At 42.5% G+C, this 19,968-nt stretch overlaps 1 protein-coding gene across 3 annotated transcripts in view; it reads right to left on the bottom strand.

Moving 5' to 3' along the window:
* The window catches only part of MRPL42 (mitochondrial ribosomal protein L42), a 63,634-nt gene that overhangs the window by 25,085 nt on the left and 18,581 nt on the right, over window positions 1–19,968 (bottom strand). For 2 of the 3 annotated variants that reach the window (XM_032170901.2, XM_058424801.1), the window contains 4 exons: window positions 17,448–17,643; window positions 15,661–15,824; window positions 6,643–6,706; window positions 3,876–3,960 (listed from right to left, as the gene is read on the bottom strand). In XM_032170901.2, coding sequence (XP_032026792.1) covers window positions 3,876–3,960; window positions 6,643–6,706; window positions 15,661–15,730 — 219 coding nt within the window. In that variant the 5' untranslated portion in view covers window positions 15,731–15,824; window positions 17,448–17,643. Of the gene's footprint in view, window positions 1–3,875; window positions 3,961–6,642; window positions 6,707–15,660; window positions 15,828–17,447; window positions 17,644–19,968 lie in introns of all 3 variants that reach the window. The other variant, XM_058424803.1, reaches the window with a different exon arrangement.

The raw sequence follows: 19,968 nt of genomic DNA, 5'->3' as shown, positions 1-19,968 counted from the left end.
TCACTTGAACCTGGGGAGGCATGGAGGTTGCAATGAGACAAGATCACACCACTGCATTCTAGGCTGGTTGACAGAGCGAGAATCTGTCTCAAAAAAAAAAAAAAAACCAGATTGGGCAAGGTACAGTGGCTAATGCTTGTAAGCCTGGCACTTTGGGAAGCCAAGGTGAGAGGACTGCTTGAGTCCAGGAATTCAAGATCAGTTTGGACAACATAGTGAGACCCTGTCTCTACAAAAATTTAAAAAATTAGCTGGGCATGGTGGTGTGTGCCTATAGTCCAAGCTACTCAGGAGGCTAAAGTGGGAGGATTGCTTGAGCCCATGTTACTATTATTCTACTAATAGTAACATGTTCTCAAGAGTGTTCCTTATTTTGCAGCCCAATCTACAATTTATTGCTTGACAAACAAAAACTTTCCATACTTTCTCATGTGAATGTCTCTTAGTCCTAAAACAAAAAACCCTTAAGCATGAAGAGGAAGGAACGACTTCATTCACTTAATAGAAAAATATTTATTGTGCACCTACCAAGTTCAAAGCGTTATTCCAGGTGCTGAAGACCAAGCAGGGGAAAAAAACACACAAGGCCCTGTCCTCATCGAGCTTACATTTTAGTGATGGGAGATAGCCAGAAAACATCCAGTATGCTAGAAATGACAAATGCTATTGAGAAAAGTAAATCAAAGGACAACAAGGAGTGCAGGAGCAGAGGTACCACTTTAAATGCAGTAGCCAAGGAAGGCCACACAAGATAACAAATAAGGAAAAAGACCTTAAGGAAAGGTAGTAAACTACGAAGTAAAAGCATTCCAGGCAAAGGAAGCAGGAAATACAAAAGCTCTGAGTGAGGAGCTTGCCTAATACAGCTGAGGAACAGCTGGGGTTGTGGTCAGTATGGTGGCAGTGGAGTGATTACTTGAAAACTTGTAGGAGTGATTACTTACCTAAACTAGAGAGATGAATATTGATGATGTGGCAGAGAAGATAACTGTCAAAACAAAGGAAACACAACAAAGAAAGAGGATGCAGGGGAGGTGGTCATGTGTATAGAGGAATGATGATAATGATAAACCATGATATGAGTCTGTGCTGGGGAAGGACGGAGTGAGAATGTGTGAGATACATTAGGGACTGTGAAAAAGTGGTTGGATCAATCGATGTAGGTTACAAAGAGGGAATCAATAATTCTTGGAGCTGGGAGACCAAGAGGCACTGGTAGTTAACTACTGGATTTCTTAAAATTTAGATTGGGAAAGAGGAGTAGTAATTATTGGTAATTAGAGTATCTCTAGGGAATCATAGGGAATCCTCCCATGGAAGTGGGTAGCTGACGTAGAGAGATATCAAGAAGTGAGACACCATGGTATTAGATCACCTACATGGATATTGAAGTAACAAAGAATGAGGGTAAAACAGTATTGGAGAAAGTGTGACAGCAAGGTTAGAATATTCAAGGAAGTGCAGAGTGGTGGAGGAGGAGAAATAACCTGGCAGTTGGTAGATAACAGCAACAAAAAAAGGTAGTAAATGATGCAGTTTAATGATACAAGCTACAAAGCTAGAAATTGTTAGGAAGGAAGAGAAATGATCTAGATTTGACAATGAGGAGCTACAGAGATACCTTCCCCATCTTTAGACCCAGTGGTAAGAGTATGGGAGAGAAAACAGCAACTACTTAAAAGAACTGCTGGGGAAGTAATGTCTCCAGGGTACAGCCAGGTTTCTATTAGAGTCAGAAGATGAAGGCAACATTCTGGAATAGGTTAAGGTCGTAAGAGATTTTGCCAAGGGTGGTAAGTTCTACAAGTACAGTGGGAAAGTTTTGACAGTTGAGGAGGGTCAGATTCAGAGATATAAAGAGCCATTTGGGGATAAGAGTCTGGATGCTATGAAATGACCTGGCATTCTTAGTATAATTGCTAAAACAGGGCAAATAAACCAAAGATATTTAACAAAATAACAATGGACAAAGGCACAACATAGTGTGACCTGGAGGGTTTACAGGCCAAAACTCAGTGACATAGGCCTATTTTTCTAAACGTTGCCCAAATAAGTGATACAAAAGAGGCACTGGATTAGTACCTATGATACCTGGCTTTTGTTTCCTAACAAAGCAGGGAGACAAAATGGTGAGTTTAAAAAGGAATATAGGGCCGGGCGCGGTGGCTCACGCTTGTAATCCCAGCACTTTGGGAGGCCGAGGCGGGCGGATCACGAGGTCAGGAGATCGAGACCACGGTGAAACCCCGTCTCTACTAAAAATACAAAAAATTAGCCGGGCGTGGTGGCGGGCGCCTGTAGTCCCAGCTACTCGGAGAGGCTGAGGCAGGAGAATGGCGTGAACCCGGGAGGCGGAGCTTGCAGTGAGCCGAGATGGCGCCACTGCACTCCAGCCTGGGTGACAGAGCGAGACTCCGTCTCAAAAAAAAAAAAAAAAAAAAAAAAAAGGAATATAGAAATTATTTGTCGGCCGGGTGCGGTGGCTCACACCTGTAATCCCAGCGCTTTGGGAAGCTGAGGCAGGCGGATCATGAGGTCAAGAGATCGAGACCATCCTGCTCAACATGGTGAAACCCTGTCTCTACTAAAAATACAAAAATTAGCCAGGTGTGGTAGTGCACGTCTGTAGTCCCAGCTACTCGGGAGGCTGAGACAGGAGAATCGCTTGAACCCAGGAGGCAGAGGCTGCTGTGAGCCAAGATCGCGCCATTGCACTCCAGCCTGGGCAACAAAGCGAGACTCGGTCTCAAAAAAAAAAAAAAAAAAGAAAATAAGTTATTTGTCAAATCAACCAGCACCCTGACCCTAATGATGATTTTTTAAAGTAAGTACTACTAAATACATCATGTGATGACTTAAACCATCGAATTTTCTCCTCAAAAAGCAAATCAAGGCCGGGCACAGTGGCTCATGCCTGTAATCCCAGCACTTTGGGAGGCTGAGGCAGGCAGATCACCTGAGCTTAGGAGTTCGAGATCAGCCTGGGCAACATGGTGAAACGCCGTCTCTACTAAAAATACAAAAATCAGCCGGGCATGGTGGCAGGTGCCTATAGTCCCAGGTACTCGGGAGGCTGAGACAGGAGAATAGCTTGAACCCTGGAGGTGGAGGTTGCAGTGAGCCAGATCACGCCACTGCACTCCTGCCTGGGCGACAGAGTGAGACCCTGTCTCAAAAAAAAAAGCAAATCAAACATTACCTAGTAGAAGGAGGCTTAAAGAAATAGGGAAAAGCATTTCAAATACAAAACAATAAAAAGACTTGGGTCAAACTAAAAATAAATTATATTTAAAAAATACGAAATCCTCTTCTATCTAGTACTTAGCTTTTTAAAAAATAGGGAAAAAAAATCTAACTGGGCCATTCAAAATATATACCTATGTTGGCCCATTAAAAAATAAAAATAAAAAAAAGAAATTCACCAAATGTGAAAAAGAAAAAAAAACTGTCAGAACCAACAGTAAAAAAGTAGCTGTAATCCCAGCACTCTAAAATACAACTTTTATTTGTAACAGCACTCTAAAATACAACTTTTTCATAATTGTCTAGATTATAATATGGGGTAGTATGGGACAATGCATTTTATAATTTTATACTAGATGTATCTGATACTTAACCAGAAATCTACCAAATTTTTTAGACCAGAAAACTGATGCCATAATTGTGTTTAAATGGTTCATTTTGTATTCTGAAAAAAGACTGTAAAGAAAGCAGATGAAAAATAAATGAGAAAAATCAAAATAGTAAAATTAAAAAGCCAAAAGAAAATCTAAAACAAAGAAAATCAGATGACTCCCTTCTTTTTGGATACTATAAAGAAGTGCAAACATTTTTAACAGCAAATTAGAAACTGCAAGAAATTTTCTCATACATACTTTCGTGTGTTCATATGGAATGTCCACAGAAGGGTGGTAGCATACTATTGTCCTGCCATCAGAAGTCAGAGCAAGCTCTACGTTGCTAAAAAAGAATGTTTTAGAAATAAAGTTATACTGTATTCAAGGCAAAATGATTACCTTTTTTTTTTTTGAGATGGAATCTCACTGTGTCACCCAGGCTGGAGTGCAGTGGGCACTCCAGCTTAAAGCTAAAATTAGTGCCCGGCCTAATTTTAGCTTTAAGAATAATCATTCTGGGCCCAGCGTGGTGGCTCATGCCTGTAATCCCAGCACTTTGTAAGGCCGAGGTGGGCGGATTGCTTGAGTTCAGGAGTTCAAGACCAGCCTGGCAAAACCCCGTCAATACTAAAAATACAAATATTAGCCAGGTGTGGTGGTACATGCCTGTAGTCCCAGCTACTCAGGAGGCTGAGGCAGGAGAATCACTTGAACCCAGGAGGCGGAGGCTGAAGTAAGTCAAGATCACGCCACTGCACTCCAGCCTGGGCAAAAGAATGAGACTCCATCTCAGAAAAAAAAAAAAAAAAAGCTAAAATTAATCACGAATTGCTGAAGAGAAGATACTACATCACTGGATTGGCAAACCTGGTACCCATAACACAGGAGACAACTGAAGACCATCCCACAGAATATGTCAGCTTAAATACCACAACAAAATACATTTGCAGCTAACAGAGAATAGGCATTAGATTGTTTCACCGTGGTTTCAAGACTGAATACCACAACATGGCTACAATGAACATTTAATCTGTCAAACGATTTCTTCATGAGAAGGTAGTTTTATGTAATGCAAAACACTTATATGACTCAGTCTTTCCAGGTTCAAAAACTGTTACCTATTCCAATTTCATCACTATCATAGTACTCATTAGATGTACAATTAAAACTAGTGTCAAGGCCAGGCGTGGTAGCTCACATCTGTAATCCTTACACTTTGGGAGGCCAAGGCGGGAGGATCACTTGAGCTCAGGAGTTTGAGACCAGCCTGGGTAACATGGCAAAATCCTGTCTCTACAAAAAATTAAAAAAAATAGCCAGGTGTGGTGGCACACACCTGTAGTTCCAGTTACTTGAGGGGACTGAGGCAGGAGGACAGCTTGAACCCGGGAGGTTGAGGCTGCAATGAGCTGACATAGCGACACTGCACTCCAGTCTGGGTGACAAAGTGAGACCCTGTCTCAAAAATAAAAATAAAAGGCCAACCATGATGGCTCACACCTGTAATCCCTGTATGCTGGGAGGCCGAGGAAGGCAGATTGCTTGAGCTCAGGAGTTTAAGACCATAAGCCGGGCGCAGTGGCTCACGCTTGTAATCCCAGCACTTTGGGAGGCCGAGGCAGGTGGATCACGAGGTCATGAGATCGAGACCATGGTGAAACCCCGTCTCTACTAAAAATACAAAAAATTAGCCGGGCGTGGTGGTGGGCGCCTGTAGTCCCAGCTACTCGGAGAGGCTGAGGCAGGAGAATGGCGTGACCCCAGGAGGCGGAGCTTGCAGTGAGCCGAGATTGCGCCACTGCACTCCAGCCTAGGTGCCTGGGTGACAGAGCGCGACTCCGTCTCAAAAAAAAAAAAAAAAAAAAAAAGACCAGCCTGGGCAACATGGTGAAACCCCGTTTCTACAAAAAATACAGAATTAGCTGGGTGTGGTGGCACACGCCTGTAGTCCCAGCTACTTGGGGGGCTGAGGCAAAAGGATTACTTGAACCTCGGAAGTTGAGGCTGCAGTGAGCTGAGATTGCGCCACTGCATTCCAGCCTGGGTGACAAAGTGAGACCCTGTCTCACAAAAATAAAAGGTCAGGTGCAGTGCCTCATGCCTGTAATTCCAGCATTTTGGGAGGCCTAGGTGGGCAGATTACATGAGGTCAGGAGTTTGAGACCAGCCTGGCTAACATGGTGAAACCCCATCTCTACTAAAAATACAAAAATTAGCCAGGCATGGTGGCACGCACCTATAGTCTCAGCTACTCAGGAGGCTGAGGCTGGAAAATCGCCTGAACACAGGAGGTAGAGGTTGCAGTGAGCCAAGATCACACCACTGCTCTCCAGCCTGGGTGACAGAACAAGACCCCATCTCAGGTTGCAGTGAGCCAAGATCACACCACTGCTTTCCAGCCTGAGCGAGAAAACAAGACCCCATCTTGAAAACAAAATAAAAATAAAACTAGTGTCAAGAGAGAAGAAAATATATTTTTATTATAATTTGTAATAAAAACAACATAGATTAAGAAAATAGGTTGCAGTTTCTGCATATCAGACTCTGCTGCAGAGAAAAAAGACGATGTCATATGTTATTCCTAGTTCTTATCATAGTGACTAAATTGAATAAGTACCAAATAAATGGTGGTTAAATTAAGTATGTGTAATTTAGGATTATTCAATATCAAACAAAAGAAAAGATAAATAATGGCTTAAGCTAATAGATATGAACCCTATAAAAACTAATTAACTTTTCCAAAAAGCTAAAGCATGCTTCAGGAAGAAAAGATAGCAGTTCTAAACAGCATGTCTGTCTTATAACAAATTAAATATTCAATGAAACACAATGATAATAATTTTTATTTAAAATGTTTATAAGCCCAGATACCGGGTAAATAAAATCATTAAAATAATTTTTAAAAACAAAATTAAGGAAAGAATAATGAGAAAAGAAAGCATCAGACTTCAAAACAAGAAATAAAATTAAATCATTTCAGCTATAGCTAAGACTATTATTTTTTCAATTGAATTTTAATACATACCAATTATAGTCATCTGGTAGAGGAGAATACGTAGATTTATGACAAACACAATATAAAGCTCCATCTGCAAAAACCCCAAACAGTAAAACAGATTTAGTTAATTTGAGTATATTTTCTCCATAAATTTAAAGCTAGTTTTACTCATTCAACCAACATTTACTGTTTAGTATGAAACAGGCCTATGCTAGGGGCTAGGGATTCAACAATAAACAAGACTCAGTCCCTACCCTCAAAAGGGTATAGTCTGCTTGTGAGAGAGACAGACAAACAACTACAACATAGAGGATAAGCACTGTTAGGATTGGTAAACATTGGCAAAGATGGGCCACACAGAAAGGCTACCAAACAAATTGTGCAGGTTCAAGAAAACCTTTTCAGTGGAGATGATGTCCAAAGTGCTCTGAAGAATGAGAAAATAAGTAAGAATTGATAAGAGATGAAAACAATGTTTCTAGCAGAGGGAGTAATGGCACAAGGACTCCAGGTAAGAGAAAAAATAAAAGTGTTTGGGTACTCCAGCCTTTCCAAGAAAGAACTTAAAGTATTTGGGGCCAGGCACAGTGGCTCACGCCTGTAATCCCAACACTTTGGGAGGCCAAGGTGGGCAGATCACCTGAGGTCAAGGAGTTCGAGACCAGCCTGACTAACATGGTGAAACCTTGTCTTTACTAACAATACAAAATTAGCCAGGCGTGGTCAGCTACTCGGGAGACTGAGGCAGGAGAACTGCTCGAACCCAGGAGGCGGAGTTTGCAGTGAGCTGAGATCACGCTATTGCACTCCAGCCTGTGCAACAAGAGCGAAACTCTGTCTCAAAAAAATAAATAAAAATAAAGTATTTGGGTTTTCCAAGGTGCATAGTTTATAAGGGGGGGTGGTGAAGTGATGAAATATGAAATGATTTGTTCAAAATTAACTTTTCTTAATCAAAATGCTTACATTTTAAAGCATATTTTCCTTTTTTAGAATACCTGCAAATTCAAGAGCCAAAATTGTTTTTCTTTTTTTGTTGTTGTTTTGTTTTGTTTTTGAGACAGAGTCTCGCTCTGTCACCCAGGCTGGAGTGCAGTGGTGCGATCTCTGCTCACTGCAAGCTCTGCCTCCCAGGTGCATGCCATCCTCCTGCCTCAGCCTCTCAAGTAGCTGGGACTACAGGTGCCCACCACCACGCCTGGCTAATTTTTTGTATTTTTAGTAGAGACAGGGTTTCGCTGTGTTAGCCAGGATGGTCTCAATCTCTTGACCTCGTGATCCACCTGCCTCGGCCTCCCAAAGTGCTGGGATTACAGGTGTGAGCCACCGTGCCCAGCCATAATTGCTTTTTTAAAAGCTTGTGAAATGTTCTCCTATGTTCAAAAAAGGGTATTCTTTTAATATAGAGAAAAACATTTTTAAGTAGCTCAATATAGTTAAAAGCAAGTTTTGAATGCACCTTGGTTAATGCCAAGAATCAAAGTCTCAACAGAGCCTCTTGTTCCTGTGATATAGGACTGTAACCTATCCTGCCTTCCCATCTCCATGCCTTTACCATGTCCTCAGTATGGAATTCCATCCCTATTTTGTTCAAATACCCCTCATCCTTAAAAGTCAAATACTTGCTGGGCGCAGTGGCTCATGCCTGTAATCCCAGCACTTTGAGAGGCCAGGGCAGGTAGATCACTTGAGGTCAGGAGTTCAAGACCAGCCTGGCCAACATGGTGAAATCCCCTCTCTACTAAAAATACAAAAAATTAGCCGGGTGTGGTGGTGCATGCCTGTAATCCCAGCTACTCAGGAGGCTAAGACAGGAGAATCACTTGAACCCGGGAGGCAGAAGTTGCAGTGAGCCAAGATTGGGCCATCGCACTCCAGCCTGGGCAACAGAGTGAGACTTCATCTCAAAAAAAAAAAAGGCCGGGCGCGGTGGCTCACGCCTGTAATCCCAGCACTTTGGGAGGCCGAGGCGGGCGGATCACAAGATCAGGAGATCGAGACTATCCTGGCTAACACAGTGAAACCCCATCTCTACTAAAAATTACAAAAAAAAATTAGCCAGGCGTGGTGGCGGGCACCTGTAGTCCCGGCTACTTGGGAGGCTGAGGCAGGAGAATGGCGTGAACCCGGGAGGCGGAGCTTGCAGTGAGCCGAGATCGCGCCACTGCACTCCAGCCTGGGCGACAGAGCGAGACTCCGTCTCAAAAAAAAAGGTCAAACACTCTTCTTCCATGAAATCCTTTTTACTCTCCCTGCCCCCAAGGTTCCTCATAGAAGAAAGAGTTGTCTATTTTACATGTCCCACAATCAGTGCTTCATATGACATTGCTATACCTTCTTTATAGTCATTTTTTGTTCTGCATTATTTACATGTATCTGTGTTTTCCATCTTTGTACACATCTCCTCTCCCCAATAACTGCATATACATATGTTCTAAATTCTTACCCCAAGGCATTAAAAAGTCCCTTAACTAAATTCATTATTTTTTTTTTGCCCTAGAGAGGTTAAGCTGCTATTAAATCCATGATTATCATAAAAAAGACTGTTCGGCAAAATGTGAGCCCCAAAATTCTATTGATAGAAGATAAAATACAAAGCATACAAAACTTAATTTCATCTCTGAAAAGATTAATTCTCAATTATCTGTGCTCATAAACAGGAGCATTCAGTAAGACAAATCGGAGACAAATCATTTATACTATTTTATTTTATTTTATTTTTTGAGACAGAGCCTCACTCTGTCACCCAGGCTGGAGTGCAGTGGCACGATCTCAGCTCACTGCAACCTCCGCTTCCCAGGTTCAAGCAATTCTCCTACCTCAGCCCCTCGAGTAGCTGAGATTACAGGCGCCCACCATGTCCGGCTAATTTTTGTATTTTTGGTAAAGACAGGGTTGCACCATATTGGCCAGGCTGGTCTTGAACTCCTGACCTTGGGTGATCAGCCCGCCTTGGCCTCCGAAAGTGCTGGGATTACTGGTGTGAGCCACTGTGCCTGGCCATATTTTATTTTCTCGTTTGACATCACTGGGACCTTCCTAATTATGCATAGATTGGGTTAATATTAAAAGAAGTTTATAAAGCTACGCATGGTAGCTTACGCCTGTAATCTCAACACTTTGGGAGGCCAACACTGGTCAAGGCCAGGAGTTTGAGACCAGCCTGGGCAACACAGTGAGATATTATCTTTAAAAAATATTTTTAAAAATTAGCTGGGCATGGTGGCATGCACCTATAATCCCAGCTACTCAGGTGGCTGAAGCTGAAGGATCGCTTGAACCTAGGAGGGTGAGGTTGCAATGAACTATGATTGTGCCACTGAATTCTAGGCTGGGCAACAGAGCAAAACCGTTTCTAAAAAAATTAAAACTGGTGGGGTGTGGTGGCTCACTCCTGTAATCTCAGTGCTTTGCGAGGCCGAGGCAGCAGGATCACTTGACCCAGCAGTTCAAGACCAGCCTGGGCAACACAGTTGGGTCATATGGTGAGATCCCATCTCTATTAAAAAAAATTAATAATAAAAAATATAAATTAAAGAAATATAATTTTGTATCTCTGAATATAAACCAACTAGATGATATACATTTTCACTGAAGAAACGTGACTGGGTGGCAGAATTAAGTGTTCTGAAATATGCAGACAAGAAAACTCAAGACAACAATATTTTAGTTAACAAGAAACTCAGTAAAATCTCTACTCTGTGTTTACACAGACATTTGTGCCCTCATGACACACTTATCACATTCTGCCTCATATTCTGGGCATTCTTAGTGTTGCTAGATGTCTGTTTCACCTACAAGTGTAAGTAAGTTCCTTAAGGCCAGGAACTGTACCTTGTTCATTACTGTGTCCCCTATAGTGCCTACACATTAAAAAGTGATTGCTGAACTGCCTCTCAAATGTTTCTGCATAATTGATACTTGAAAAATTCATAAGGACTGGGCATGGTGGCTCACGCCTGTAATATCAGAACTTTGGGAGGCTGAGGCAGGCAGATCACTTGAACCCAGGAGTTCAAGACCAGCCTGGGCAACATGGCAAAACTCCATCTCTACAAAGAAATACAAAACAAAGCCCAAGCATAGTGGCTCACGCCTGTAATCCCAGCACTTTGGGAGGCTGAGGTGGGTGGATCACCTGAGGTCAGGAGATCGAGACCAGCCTGACCAACATGGTGAAACCCCATCTCCACTAAAAATACAAAATTAGCCGGGCATGGTGGTACATGCCTGTAATCCCAGCTACTTGGGAGGCTGAGGCAGGAGAATCACTTGAATCTGGGAGGCGGAGGTTGCAGTGGGCCAAGATCATGCCATTGCACTCCAGCCTGGGCAACAAGAGTGAAACTCTATCTCAAAAATAAATAAATAAATAAATAAATAAATAAACAAACAAACAAACAAACAAACAAATAAATAACCAGACATGGTAGTACACATCTGTAGTCTTGCTTACTTTGGAGACTGAGATAGCAGGATCACCTGAGCCCAGGGAGGTTGAGGCTGCAGTGGGCCAAGCCTGCACCACTGCACTCCAGCCTGGGCAACAGAGTGAGACTTTACCTCGAAAAAAAAAATAAGGAAACATTCATTACCTGACATTTTACCAATGGAAGTAATTCTGGATATAGAAGTAGCAGAAGCTCTAAATATATAATTAGGACCAATGCCAAAGTTAACAGCAATCAAGCCAAAGCAGCTCAATGTGCCAAAAGAATTTCAATTACCAATAATTTCTGTAATTTATGAGTTATTCTTGTTACATATATATATTTAATTGCATTTTGAAAGAGCTATGAAAGCTAAAAGTTGTCCCATCTTCAAATGCTCAGTATTTTACCTTGCTACAGAAAAGGAAGTACAGTAGAAAGTATACAGGACAAAGTAAGGTGGGGAGATCCAGATTTTGGTCACAGTTCTTGTTTACCAAATATGTGACCCTGGGTGAACTTATGAGGGCCACAGAACTCAAGTTTCTTTACCTTCATAAAGAGGATAATACTACATGGGTTACCAAATCAAAGCTGTTATAAGGATCAAATGGCTTAACATGCTTTGAAAACTGTAAAGTGTTCTACATTCCCAGGCTGACTGACCATTTGGGAAATTTTAAAACATTCCTTCTAGAATATAAGGAAGTCTTTTTATTTTTGCTCACTGAACTTTCTTCCTTAATCATGATTTCCCTTTGCCTCCAATCTTACTGTCCTTCCCTTTTTCATTAAACATCAATAATAACAGTAATGAAACTTTAATTTTAATTTTTTATTTTTGAGACAGGGTCTCACTCTGTCTCCCAGGCTGGAGTGCAATGGCACAATCACAGCCTCGAACTCCTGGGCTCAAGCAATCTTCCTACCGCAGCCTCCTGAATAAGCTGGCTCCCTCCTGGGACCACAGGCATGTACCACCTTGCCCAACTAACTTTTGTAACTTTTGTCGAAATGGGGTTTCGTCATGTTGCCCAGCCTGGTCTCAAACTTCGGAGCCTGACTCAGCCTCCCAAAGTGCTGGTATTACAGGTGTGAGCCAACCTGCCCATCCCTTTACTTTCAATAATAGTAGTAATAGGAACTTTGCAGTATAAGGGACTTTTAGGATATAAGAAGTTAGGTCACTGAGTATTAGGATGGCTGATAATGGAATGATTTTCTAGGGTAACCTAATTCTTAGTTAACTAGATATTTTGAGAGTAACTCTAATCCATTCAGATTACTTGAACAAACACTGATATATCTCCTATCATGAATGAGAGGCCCCAGGGACACCAAAATGAATTAGATACAGTACAAACTTAGTAGGAAATCCAGTGGGGAAAAAGATATATAAACAATTTTCTTTTTTTTTTTTTTTTTGAGGCGGGGTCTCGCTCTGTCGCCCAGGCTGGAGTGCAGTGGCGCAATCTCGGCTCACTGCAAGCTCCGCCTCCCGGGTTCACGCCATTCTCCTGCCTCAGCCTCTCCGAGTAGCTGGGACTACAGGCGCCCGCCACCACGCCCGGCTAATTTTTTTCTATTTTTAGTAGAGACGGGGTTTCACCGTGGTCTCGATCTCCTGACCTCGTGATCCGCCCGCCTCGGCCTCCCAAAGTGCTGGGATTACAAGCGTGAGCCACCGCGCCCGGCGTATAAACAATTTTCAATTATCCAGGGACACATTAATTGGTTTTCTGATGGGCCAGTGTGAGGACTAATTGTTTCAAAACATAAGTCTATGTAAAAACTGATTGGATGTGACTTCTCATTAGCCTAGGAGCTGGGTTCCTGCAAGGCAAAGAGGAGTCTAAGAAGTAAGGGTCATTCTCCCAATTCTCAACAACAAAAATGCTCCTAGATAATCAAAAGCTGACTGTAGGTTTGTTGTGACTTATTTTAGTTTATATCCAAAGTCTCTTAAGCAATCTCCTGTTCTATTTACTGAATTCTTTTTTTTTGAGACGGAGTCTTGCTCTGTCGCCCAGGCTGGAGTGCAGTGGCGCCATCTCGGCTCATTGCAAGTTCCGCCTCCCGGGTTCACGCCATTCTCCTGCCTCAGCCTCCCGAGTAGCTGGGACTACAGTTGCCCGCCACCACACCTGGCTAATTTTTTGTATTTTTAGTAGAGACGGGGTTTCACCGTGTTAGCCAAGATGGTCTCGATCTCCTGACCTCGTGATCCGCCCGCCTCAGCCTCCCAAAGTGCTGGGATTACAGGCTTGAGCCACCGCGCCCGGCCTCTATTTACTGAATTCTAAGTTTATTTTACTTTGAATATAATGTAATAAATGTTTTTATGTTTAGGGCCCTAAAAAATGGGAGATGGGGCAAGCAAGGAAGCAGGGATGGAAAGCTTCCTATAAGAGCAGGATTTGGTGGCCGGGTGCGGTGGCTCAGGCCTATAATCCCAGCACTCTGGGAGGCTGAGGTAGGCAGATCACTTGAGGTCAGGAGTTTGAGACCAGTTTGGCCAACATGGTGAAACCCCTCCTCTATTAAAAATACAAAAATTAGGCCAGGCGCAATGGCTCACACCTGTAATCCCAGCACTTCGGGAGGCCAAGGCAGGAGGATTATTTAAGGTTGGGAGTTCGAGACCAGCCTGGCCAACATGGTGAAACTTTACCTCTATCAAAAATACAAATATTAACCAGGCATGGTGGTAGGTGCCTATAATCCCAGCTACTCGGGAGGCTGAGGCAGGAGAATCACTTGAACCCGGGGGCAGAAGTTGCAGTGTGCCAAGATCATGCCTCTGCACTCCAGCCTGAACAATGGAGCAAGATCCAGTCTCAAAAAATAAAATAAAATAGAGTAGGATCTGGCAAACTTTTGAGCATTCTATTCAACAAAGGTGTTTACTGAGTAAAATATTTTCCTCGTCTCAAGCATAACAAATTGCCTATTTATTACTTTACTTTTACTCTATTCTTCAAATAGCTCTTTTCTCCTTAATTCAATAAGCAAGCTTTCAATTACAAATGGTGGCAAATAAGAAAGAAGAGACAAAGGTCAAGGTCAAGCAGAGTTGTATTTAAAAAGTCAGCTGCACTTGCATGTTTATCAGAGCACTATTCACAATAGCAAAGACATTTGAAACAAGCCCATCAATGGTGGACTGGATAAAGAATATGTGGTGTATATGTATACCATGGATTATTACACAGACATTAAAACAAATAAAATCATGTACTTTGCAGCAACATAGATGCAGCTGGAGGCCATTATCCTAAGTGAATTAATGCAAAAACAGCCAAATACTACATGTTCTCACTTACAAGTAGGAGGTAAACATTGGGTACATATGGACACAAAGATGGGAACAATAAACACTGGGGACTCAAAACAGAATGGAGGGAAGAGTTGAAAAACTACCTATTGGGTACTATGTTCACTATTTGGATGATGGGTTCAGTTGAAGCCCAAACCTCAGTATATGTAATATATCCACGTAACAAACCTGAACATGTACCCCTGAATCTAAAATAAAAAATAAAAATAAAAAGTTGCCTGACAAAGTTAAATATAAAAAGGCAAACCTACTGTAGCCTTCTATACATGTCTACTTTAGAAATGGGAGAACAGAGTTTACAGACAGGAAAAGGAAAAAGAAAGCACAATTGGCTGAGAAAAAAGACTTTAATACTCCATTTACTTATTTGGGTCCATGCTTTGACTGTCAAACATGTATTAACAAGCTTTCAAGAAAATATTAACTATACACAGTTCTTTAGAAAAGAAAGGCAGAAATTACATTTCATTTTTTTAAAATGGCTAGGTACATAGAAAAAACACAATGAGAATCCACCAAAATGTTAACAATGATTATCTTCGGAAGATGGGACTGTGAATTTACCCTTTATTCGCACATTTTAAGAAATACTAAAAAAGTAATCATGCCACTGCACTCCAGCCTGGGCGACAGAGCCAGACTCCGTCAAAAAAAAAAAAGAAATACTAAAAAAGTAATACATGTAATCGAGCAAGAGAAAGTTACCCTTGACCAGTCCCTTACTCCTGCCCTCAGCCAAATCCCAAGAGTGGGCTACACAGATAACCACTGTTTGGTCCAGACCTTTTACCTCTGCATTTATGCATATGCACATATGCATATGATGGATCATCTTTTAAACATACAAATAAGATCATATGATAGATATATATAGATGTGGCTCTGACATGCTTTTTTTGTTTCTATTTGGAGATCTTTCCACGTCAGTAACAGCTACACGACAGTCACAGTTAAGATGTAGCATAATTTATCCATTCCCCTCCCCAACCCACATTTTTTTTAGAGATGGGGGTCTTGCTATGTTGCCCAGGCTGGTCTCAAACTCCTGGCCTCAAGCAATCCTCCCACCTCAGCCTCCCAAAGTGCTGGGATTACAGGCATGAGACACCACATCTGACCTATCCATTCCCCTTTTGACTGACATTTAGGTTTTCTCCCACTTTCCATTATTGCAAACACTCCTGCAAATTACAGGCATATACAATAACTAAACGCTTTAAATTTTCTATATTCTTAAAAGTTTAAAACTTTTTAAACATTAAAAAAAATTTTACTTACTTTGGACTGGAAATAAATGTTTCAAGATAGTTCTCTTTGACATCACCCATTTTACTGCAGCTACAGCCATGGTGTTTCAAGATGCTTATCAAGTGGTATGAAAAAAGATGTTTTGAAGAGAAACTGCTTTTAAAACCTGCTTCTAAGCATACCAATTTCTACTCCTGCTGAAGAGATGAAGAAAAATCAGTGCTACCTATGGTAAATTTAAGTTATATTAAACACCACAAGAACAAGGTAAGAATCACTGCCTAGAAGTCAACTGAAGCAATGCTTTTAAACAACTTGGCAATTCCACATGATTTAACAACAGGACGAAGAGCAACATGGACAGAATATAAGATCAGAACCACTGGAACTATGTCCATTACTACTTATCTTAGATGCAAACTTCTCTGCACCCAGTGCAGCTCCTTCCACTTAATACTTAGTAAATGTGTAATTACTCTTGAAACAGTCACTCACAAATGGTACACAGAGTATTCATTCTCATAATGCTAGTGTGTCTGTGTACAACCTCCAAGGTTCCATACACAAGATACTACATCACTTACAGTACTATCCTGTTTCTGATTAAATATTTGTCTGCCCTGAGCCATTAATAATAATAATAATAATAATAAAGAAATATCAAACAAGGCCTATCCTTAACCTATTACTCAATTGGAGGAACTCATAAATGCCCTCAAGTCCCAGATAAAATTTCACCATCTTATATGTGTATAAGGTCTTTAACTTTCCAAGGTACTTTCACCACCATTTCATTTTGCTCTCGTATTAATCATGTGAGGTATCTTTATTCTGATTCATGAAGAAACTAAAGTACAAAATTTAAACGTCTTGCTTCCAAGGACTTTAGAGTCAGTCACTGCCAAACTGGGAAACTTTAAACAGGTCATTAACTAAACGATCCTCAGTTTCTCCAATGACAAAATGGGGAAAACCACAATCTTTATGGGCTGTTGTGAATAAATGACAACCATTGTTAAACCTTGTTTTTAACAGTCTTCAATGAGTATCCGTGCCCTTCCCCCAATAGTGATAAAAGAGAATTAGGACACAGGCCCTCTTATTTGCTAGTCTAAACCACTCACACTGATACCTTGCACTGCCAGTACATTAACATCGTTAACCCTGAGCTCATAGCTGTGCTTTTTAGTTTACAACCCATTTTTATATACAATATGTGCTCTGACTTTCACAAGTCTGTGAAGCAGGCATCTCCATTTCAGATTAAGAACAAAGGCTCAGAGAGGTCAATCGATTACTTGCTCAGTATATCGCTGCTTAATACACGTGTGGGACGTAAACCCATGACCTCTGACCACGAATAAAACATCTTGGGGAAAATTAGGCCCCTCTGTCCGAAGCCCAGAGGCAAGCACACCCTGCTGGGAGTCAGATTATTCACCCCAGGAAGATCATTTCAGAGGTCAAGTCCCTTAGCCAGGAATTCAACCCCAAAACAAAAGCTACACAGCCTCTGAGGGTCAGAGGTTTAAGGAGCAGGCTACCAGAAGCACAGGGACTCTTCGACCTAAAGTAGTCCCTAGAGCCACAAGCTGCATCACCTCCCCCCGGGCGTCCGCCAGGGAACAAAGGGGGCGCTATAGGAAGCGCGCGGCCACATGCCGGCCCTTCTGTAGGAAGGACAAAGGCTGGGGATGCAGGCAGCCTCGCCCTGCCGGGAACGACAGGCGGGAGACCTCGACAACTGCCGACAAACACTGTGGGCCTGCCCAGTTTCGAGGGAGTCCTCGACAGGAGGAGTAGAGGGAAGCGGTTACCTTGACAGCTTCTCACCACGAGCCCGCCATCTTGTTTCAATCCTGGTCCCACGAAACAGCGCCGCGCGCGCCCTCCGGCCCGCGGGGCATTCTGGGAAGTGTAGTTTCCGCGGGAAAGCGGCCCGGGTGCAGGGAGAAAGGAGGATCGTTGCTATGGACTCTTGCCTTCAGTTGCGGAAGCGTGGCCAGAATGATACTAAGGTGCCCAGAAAAACAAAATCACTGCCCCAAACACATACCCTTAGAAAGTAACAAGCTTTTTTTTTTTTTTTTTTGTGAGGCAGTCTCATTCTGTCACCCAGACGAGTGCAATGGCTCCATCACGGCTTACTGCAGCCTCTACCTCCTAAGCCCAAGAGATCCTCCCACCTCAGCCTCCTGAGTAGCTGGTACTACAGGCACACACCACCACACCCGGCTAATTTTTTAATATTTTTGTAGAGACGGGGTCTCGCTATGTTGCCCAGGCTCGTCTCAAGCAATCCTCCCACCTCGGCCTCCCAAAGTGCTGGAATTACAGGCATGAGCCACCATGCAAGCCTACAAGTACTTTTTAAAAAAATTATGTTAATATTCAGAGAAATCGTAGATTGCTCTTTAGTAGATGAGTTAAAGTTTCCCAGGGGAGGAGACATTCCAGAGAAGCCCTGAAATGTGGAGGCTAGGGTTTGGACGTTTGAAATCAGAACCTGAAGAGGCCGTCCACTCGGAAAACCTGGCCCTGTGCCCTCAGAACTGTGCTGGCTACCTATTATGGGAGGAGGTAAATATGCAGAATCTTGGACCTCGCTTTCCATCTTAGGAGGAAGGAAAGACCCCTGGGCCTTTGCACTCTCTGTTCCCATTGCCAACAATGTGCTTCTCTCACCTCTTCTCATGACTTTACAGGTCTTTCTCAAATATCATCTTAGAAAGGACCACACCATTAAAATAGCCTCACCCACCCTTATTCCATGCCCCCTTTTATTTTCCTTCAGAACATTTACAATTACCTGACTTTATATTGATTATTTGTTTGCCTGTTTAATGTCTCTTTTTGTTGTTGTTTTTTTGAGACGGAGTCTCGCTCTGTCGCCCAGGCTGGAGTGCAGTGGCATGATCTCGGCTCACTGCAACCTCTGCCTCTCAGCTTCAAGCGATTCTCCTGCCTCAGCCTCCTAATTAGCTGGGATTGCAGGTGCCCACCACCACACCCAGCTAATTTTTGTATTTTTAGTAGAGATGAGGTTTTGCCATGTTTTCCAGGCTGATCTCGAACTCCTTACCTCAGGTGATCTGCCCACCTCGGCCTCTCAAAGGGCTAGGATTACAGGCATGAGCCACCACACCAGCCTCATTTAATGTCTCTTATGCTGGATAATGTAAGCTCCTTGAAGGCAGAGACATATGTCTATCTTGTTCTTTACTGTATGCAAACCCAGCATCTCAGACTGTGCTTGGTCTCATTATAGGTCTCCAGTAAGTGTTTGCTGAATGAATGAAAAGACTAGATAACACTGCAAGTATCCAGGACAGTAGATGATTGGCTTGTAAAGCAGAAGCGGTCGCCTGGAAATTCCCTTCTCCCATGATTTGCAAAATTTTGCTTTTGTGTATTTTTCTAAGAAAGAATCTATAGCTTTTATTATGTATTCCAGGGAATTGATAAACCCCTCAACAAGTTAAGAACCATATTCCTGAAGTGACTAGTATTGAAAGTAAGTGAACACAGATCACATAGTAAAGAAAACTAAATATGGACTGTGTAGTGTGTCTCCTCATTTCCCATGGAATATCAGGAGGCTAATCTTTGCTCTTATAGAAGCCCACAGAGTGCCCATCTGTGTCCTTTCCAGCAGTGTCCATCCTCCAAAGCTACCCATGATGTCTTTCTGGACTATGCAATACGAAGGGACAGAGAGGAGAAACAGATTTGAATGAGCAGTCAACTGGACTGGTTGAACATTCCCTGCATAAAGCATAAAAAGAATGGATCAAAGATAATTCCAGATGTCAAGTCTTGATGGCTGTGAGCAGAGTGGGACCAGTCCCCAACAAGGAGACTCACTTAGTGGGACCAGGGAAGGTCTCACAAAGCTGAGACCAGAAAAGAAACCAACATTTTTGGGGGAAGAGAGGGGACAGACAGGTTTAGGCTGAATGAGGGAACAACTTACACAAAAGCTTTAATGTGGCAGAAATAGCTTACCATATACTGGAGTAGGGTGGACAGTGCAGAGGAGAGTGGCAGGAGATGAGGAGAGTCGGAGCCAGGTCATGTTGGGCTTCATAAGCCTTGGAGGGGTTAACATGGATTTAGGACACAGGACATATGTAGAGATTAAATAGAGTAGGTGGTGCTGTGTGCCTGCAATGCTAGCTACCCTGGGAGTAGGAGGCTGAAGTGGGAGGATTGCTTGAGCCCAGGAGGTCAAGGCGGCAGTGAGCTATGATTGTGCCATGCACTCCAGCCTGGGTGACAGAGTGAGCCCTGTCTCTTGAGATTTTTACACAAAAGAAGTGACATAATTTGATTTCTATT

The sequence above is a fragment of the Hylobates moloch genome, unplaced genomic scaffold (assembly GCF_009828535.3).
Source record: "Hylobates moloch isolate HMO894 unplaced genomic scaffold, HMol_V3 SCAFFOLD_12, whole genome shotgun sequence".
NCBI lineage: Eukaryota > Metazoa > Chordata > Mammalia > Primates > Hylobatidae > Hylobates > Hylobates moloch.
The sequence above is the reverse complement of the archived record's forward strand: the minus strand, read 5'-3'. Positions and strand labels throughout refer to the sequence as shown.